The sequence below is a fragment of the Physeter macrocephalus genome, chromosome 2, assembly GCF_002837175.3.
Source record: "Physeter macrocephalus isolate SW-GA chromosome 2, ASM283717v5, whole genome shotgun sequence".
Lineage (NCBI taxonomy): Eukaryota > Metazoa > Chordata > Mammalia > Artiodactyla > Physeteridae > Physeter > Physeter macrocephalus.
Window position 1 is genome coordinate 132,430,414 of NC_041215.1, and position 6,913 is coordinate 132,437,326.

The 6,913-nt window shown below is 39.8% G+C and overlaps 1 protein-coding gene across 1 annotated transcript in view; it reads right to left on the bottom strand.

The window, feature by feature from the left end:
• Nucleotides 1–6,913, bottom strand: part of ATG16L1 (autophagy related 16 like 1) — a 34,409-nt gene that overhangs the window by 14,714 nt on the left and 12,782 nt on the right. The window contains exons 8-9 of the mRNA XM_028497154.2: nucleotides 4,694–4,764; nucleotides 3,940–4,011 (exon numbers count right to left, since the gene is read on the bottom strand). Of these exons, the coding sequence (XP_028352955.1) occupies nucleotides 3,940–4,011; nucleotides 4,694–4,764 (143 nt within the window). The remainder of the gene's footprint in view (nucleotides 1–3,939; nucleotides 4,012–4,693; nucleotides 4,765–6,913) is intronic.

Sequence of the window (6,913 nt, forward strand, 5' to 3'; positions counted from 1 at the left end):
AAAGCTGGTTCTTTGAGAAGATAAACAAAATTGATAAACCATTCGCCAGACTCATCAAGAAAAAGAGGGAGAGGACTCAAATCAATAAAATTAGAAATGAAAAAGGAGAAGTTACAATGGACACTGCAGAAATACAAAAGATCATAAGAGACTACTACAAGTACCTATAATCCAATAAAATGGACAACCTGGAAGAAATGGACAAATTCTTAGAAAGGTATAACCTTCCAAGACTGAACCAGGAAGAAATAGAAAATATGAACAGACCAATCACAAGTCATGAAATTGGAACTGTGGTTAAAAATCTTCCAACAAACAAAAGTCCAGGACCAGATGGCTTCACAGGTGAATTCTATCAAACGTTTAGAGAAGAGCTAACACCCAGTCTTCTCAAACTCTTCCAAAAAATTGCAGAGGAAGGAACACTCCCAAACTCATTCTATGAGGCCACCATCACCCTGATACCAAAACCAGACAAAGATACTACAAAAAAAGAAAAATATAGACCAATATCACTGATGAATAGAGATGCAAAAATCCTCAACAGAATACTAGCAGACAGAATCCAACAACACATTAAAAGGATCATACACCATGATCAAGTGGGATTTATCCCAGGGATGCAAGGATTCTTCAATATATGTAAATCATTCAATGTGATAAACCATATTTACAAATCGAAGAATAAAAACCATATGATCATCTCAATAGATGCAGAAAAAGCTTTTGACAAAATTCAACACACACTTATGATAAAAACTCTCCAGAAAGTGGGTATAGAGGGAACCGACCTTAACAGAATAACGGCCATATACGACAAATCCACAGCAAACATCATTCTCAATGGTGAAAAACTGAAAGCATTTCCTCTAAGATCAGGAACAAGACAAGGATGTCCACTCTTACCACTATTATTCAACATAGTTTTACTACCCAAAGCAATCTACAGATTCAGTGCAATCCATATCAAATTACCAATGGCATTTTTTTTACAGAACTACAACAAAAAATCTTAAAATTTTTATGGAGACACAAAAGATCCCAAAGAGCCAAAGCAGTCTTGAGGGAAAATAACGGAGCTGGAGGAATCAGACTTCCTGACTTCAGACTATACTACAAAGCTACAGTAATCAAGACAATATGGTACTCGCACAAAAACAGAAATATAGACCAATGGAACAAGACAGAAATCCCAGAGATAAACCCATGCACCTATGGTCAGCTAATCTATGACAAAGGAGGGGAAGAAAATACCTGCAAACGAATCAACGGACAAAGAATTAATCTCCAAAATATGTAAACAGCTCATGCAGCTCAATATTAAAAAAACAAACAACCCAATCCAAAAATGGACAGAAGACGACCTAAACAGACATTTCTCCAAAGCAGACAGATGGCCAAGAAGCACATGAAAGGCTGCTCAACATCACTAATCATTAGAGAAATGCACATCAAAACTACAATGAGGTATCACCTCACACCAGTCAGAATGGGCATCATCAGAAAATCTACAAACAAGGAATGCTGGAGAGGGTGTGGAGAAAAGGGAACCCTCTTACTGTTGGTGGGAATGTAAATTGATACAGCCACTACGCAGAACAGTATGGAGGTTCCTTAAAAAACTAAAAATAGAATTACCATATGACCCAGCAATCCCACTACTGGGCATATACCCAGAGAAAACCATAATTCAAAAAAACACATGATGCACCCCAATGTTCACTGCAGCACTATTTACAATAGCCAGGTCATGGAAGCAACCTAAATGCCCGTCGACAGACGAATGGATAAAGAAGATGTGGTACATATATACAATGGAATATTACTCAGCCATAAAAAGGAACGAAACTGGGTCATTTGTAGAGACATGGATGGACCTAGAGACTGTCATACAGAGTGAAGTAAGTCAGAAAGAGAAAAACAAATATCGTATATTAACGCACATATATGGAACCTAGAAGAATGGTACAGATGAACCAGTCTGCAGGGCAGAAATAGAGACACAGATGTAGAGAACAAACGTATGGAAAACAAAGGGGGAAAGCGGTGGGGGCAGGGGGGAGGTGGTGTGATGAATTGGGAGATTGGGATTGACATGAATACACTGATGTGTATAAAACTGATGACTAATAAGGACCTGCTGTATAAAAAATAAAATTCAAAAATTAAAATAAATAAATAAATAAATAAATAAAATAAAATAGAAAAAAAAATATCATCCCACACTCAACTCCTTGCTCTACTTCTCTAAGGGCCTAAAATGTAAGGAAGGTTGTATGTCACTCTTCACTAATTACACAGTTTTCCTGTATCTCAGTCTAGAATAATCCAGGCCAACTGAACACAGGAAAGAGCACAGGACTCAATCCAAAATCTCATCTGTCTATTTGTTAACTGTGTGACCTCAGGCAATTCTGTGGGCTTAGCTGAGCCTCAGTTTCCCCATCTACCTACCTCACCTGCATCCCCCTGAGAATTAAAGGCAGTAACGTATACAATATACCCGACTACTGGGTCAAACACAGAAACCACTCAGGTAAAAGCCCCTTTCCTTTAGGAAAAAATAATGACTGCAGAAGTATTCAACCCTGTCTTAAATTTCTGCTAAGCAACTGATGGTTACATAGAGAAGGCATGCCACAGGATGGACTGTAACACTGCCAGGAGAACAGTCTAGGCTGTAACATGGAACTTTTTCCATGCTTATGGTGCAGGACTATAGGGCTTCAACTGAGAACTCAGTTCGAGCATTTGACAGATGTGTACTGTTGCTTAAGAGGAGTCCAGCCCTGCCCGCAGGCATCCACCTCCCTGTTCCTTCCTTGCAACAAGAACACCAGGCAGGCCCTTCAGCTTTCAGAAGAGAACGTAATCTTTGTCATCCTCACATCTCATGCTTTGCACGTGGATCCTCTTTCAACTAAGAATCAAGAATTACCACCCTTTAGGTATTAGCTAGCATCTAACACTGGCCATTTTCCACACAGCTCCTTCGAGAAAATGGAAAGCCCAAGTGATAAGAGAACTGTATGTTTCTAACTATTCTTCTAGGTGCATCCCTGCACCACTGAATCAGACCATCAGAAACTACCTAATGGACCACTTCTATTGCAGCTCCCCACCTCCCTGTAGATTTATCTTTATGAAGTTCATCTTAACATCATGCGCTCTGTTTTTCATGTGGGTTGACACCCAAGTTTGTGTCAAGCTTTTTTGTGTGGGTAAAATGCCTACCAATGTCAAATAAATCCGCCACCTTATCTTTCAGTAGCCTTTATTTAATGAGCTCATGTGAAGGTTGCTTCAAACTTAAGGAGAAAAACATGTCTCTAAATTAAGCTATGTCTTCTATTAGAACAAAAGTGATATAACCATCTAATTTTTGTCTTTGTCTTGGAACCCAAGAGTCTTCTTGGTTGCTCTGGGTTCAGATGCAGATTTCATCACCATCTGATCCCACTGTTCTAGCTTTCCCATACACCTGTTTCCCGGCTTTGAGTTGTTTTATCTCTCTCATAAGTGTACCCACATGTACTTCTATAGACTACTTTCCAGTTCTACTTTGTGAGGCGATTTAGTCTTGGGGTGCTTAAGAAACACAAATTATACTCTGGTGCTAAAACAGCTGAAGATAAGCTAAAACTGACACCTACCAAAAAAATTTAGTTCTTATGAACAGGAGTGTCCCAAGTCTTTCATGGAAATGTGATGGTTTCCTATTGCAAATATTCTGCAACTGAATATTGGACAAAGTAAGAATGTAAAGTGGAAACATCAATTTTCCTAAGGAGGCAAGGAAAGGGCAGGGGCAATGAAGTATGATTCTCAGGACAACACACAATTCTCCTATCAATCACCCTGCCATTTCCTACATCATGTGACTGGTAAGCAACCACATGAGGTTTGGAGATGACATTAACTTTCCTAACCGGATCTTACCCGTAACCGATAGTCATCCACAGTCCAGATGCGGCTTGCAAAATCATTTGACGCTGCTAAGAGGTAAGATCCCTACGGGAATAAAGGGGAGGAGAAGAAATGTGAGCCAAAATAGAAGAACTCAGTTCACATGATACAAATTCCCCGATCATCAAGCCCAAGGTTTAGATGCCTGTAACTATACACCTGAGCCGAATACCGCTATAACCAGTATTCTGTTAATTTACCAATCCCCGTTAAGTTGAGACCTTTCTCCCGAGCCTGCTCGACCTCACCTGTAGGCTGTAGATACCTCCAGCTCAAAATGGAATTCCTCCTCCTGTGTTCACTCCCCACCACCTCCCACCTTCAGTAACAGCAAGTACTAATTCTCTGCGCCTGTCCAAGTCCAAGAGCTCAGAACCACCGACTCTCCCCAGCCACACCTCCCAACTGCCCCCGTTGGAGGCCTGCTTGTCTCTGGCGCTTCTCGCTAGACCCTCTCCCCTCCACCTGCACTGCCTTGGCCCAAACCGGGGGCTTTATCAAGGCTGGTGACTGCCTTGCTGGGGTACCCCAGACCTGTCTCCCCTACCCAGTCTTCAACACGGTCATGATCAGCACAGAATTTATAATCTACCTACATCCTTCTCTAACATTACGACAGAAAATAGCAGAGAAACCAGATAAGTTTTTAAATTTCAAGAACCAGATGTTTAAAATTGTTTCTAAAACCCTCTAAACTCATCCATTTCCATGGATATTAGGTACTTACAGCACTATCAAATTCAATGCTTGTAATTCCTGCATTACTGCCGGACAGGGAACCCTTGAACTCACATTTGTCTGCATAAAAACAAAGATTAAGAAAGGAAGGTTTAAAACAAACAAAAAAAGATGGCAAATCCAACATATCAATTAAAATGAGGCACTTAAAACACAATGGAAGCCAATTACATGGTCAAAAACAGCTTTCCTGCATCTTTACAGAATCAAGTAGCAGGACAAATGGAATAATGAGACCAAAATATCAGGCTGGTCAGTTCCAAAAGCAGTGAATGGACAAGTGGGTGCAGAGCCCAGCATTTTCCTGTGGGTTCTCACGCTGTTCTTTTCAAGAAATTCAGTGTCATCGATTTCCTTTACAAAAGATAAGTGCAGGAATTTAAAAACATGTCAATTTACCCTAGAGACCGAGTTTGTTATTTCTCAGTAAAATTTTCTACTTTACATAAGTACATCTTTGGGTTTGATCAATATTTGCCAACTTAACTATCACTTTCGTAGAACCTGACCATTAGAATTTCAGAACCCAAGTACGAAAAGAAATTTCTACTTACATAAACTGGCTAGTCCTCAGAATTCCAGTAAAGCTAGTCTGGAGTTTTGGTAATCTATCTGTTCACTCTACGTACATGAACCTAAGGTTCTGGCCATCCAAGCACCTGCCAGTGCTCCCCGCTCCCTCTGCCGAGTCTCCTTCACCAAGAGGCCCATCCATATACCCCCGGGCTCTGTTTTCAAACAGCTTTGGCCACCCGCAAGAAAACTTTAAAGATGAGAGTATGAGTCTCAATGATGATGTGATTCAGTTTCCTTTCTAAAGCGTATCTTAAGGATAACCGATACAGACAAGCCAGGAAAACAATTAGGGAGTCATTCCAATCAAACTCATAAAATAGGAGCACAGAATAGTATACATTTCAATTAACAGCCTTTTCTCTTAGGACTTCTAGATGCTAATAATAATGATATAAATACTAGTTTGGGGACTTCCCTGGTGGTCCAGTGGTTAACACCCCACGCTTCCAATGCAGGGGCCCGGGTTCGATCCCTGGTCAGGGAACTAGATCCCTCGTGCCACAGCTAAGAGTTCGCATGCCACAGCGAAGATCCCGCGTACCACAACCAAGACCCGGCACAGCCAAACAAATAAATAAACTTATATATGTAAAAAAAAAATACTGGTTTGGAGCTGTCAAATACATTTAGGGCCAGACTATTAACCTGGTGGATGAACCCCTGAATTAATTTGCAAAATATGGCACATTTAAAGCCTTTCCCTGGATCCTAGCTTTCATTAGATTTTCACAAGTCAAAAAAGGCGAACACCTACTAATTTAGGACTTTATTTAGATTAGATCTTTATAGACCAAAATATTACTGCAAATTCTAAAAGATATCTCTTTGGCTTATGCCTAAAACACTGGTCTATTTGTTTGGCAGGTGACAAAGTGCCAAAATGATCAGTAAATGCTAGTCTACACAAGAGATTGATCTGAAAAGACCAAAGATCTTATTAAAATCTCTTTTATTTAGAAGGCACTGGGGAGACTATGTTAAGAGCATTTATAATTTCCAGCAGAGCTGCTGCTTTTGATAGAATGAGCAAAGACAGGTGTTCCTACTGGATGCAAAGTGGTGGAAGGGTAAAAAAAAGAGGACCTCCGAACTACTTCATAAAAGGCCTCTTGGACTTGGTCTCTTCCAAGACTCAGTAAATACTAGCCAAGGGGGAAAAATTATAGGCCAAGTAAGCCATGTGTAGAGGAAAGATCCTATAATTAGTTAGGACATGACTGATATTTGTTCCTGAAAACTATAAAAAATGCTGCCAGACACTATGTTATTTCTGTAGACCTAGTAGAAATTTTTCATTTTATTAACACAGATTATGTTCTGGCACAAATTATGTCAGTATTAATTTTGGTTAGTGTTTACTTCCTCTTTAGCAGCAAAAAGGTAACACTATTACTAATCCCTGGTATCTTTAATTTTCTTATAGGTGTTTTTACTGACCAAGGAGTAAAACAAAAATATTTCTAGTGTTACCTGTATTTAATTGCAAGGCATAATCAAAACAGACTATCTGTGTAGATTTTTACCACAAAATCAATATTCTTTTTTTTTTTTTTTTTTTTTTTTTTTTTTGCGGTACGCGGGCCTCTCACTGTTGTGGCCTCTCCCGTTGTGGGGCGCAGGCTCAGTGGCCATG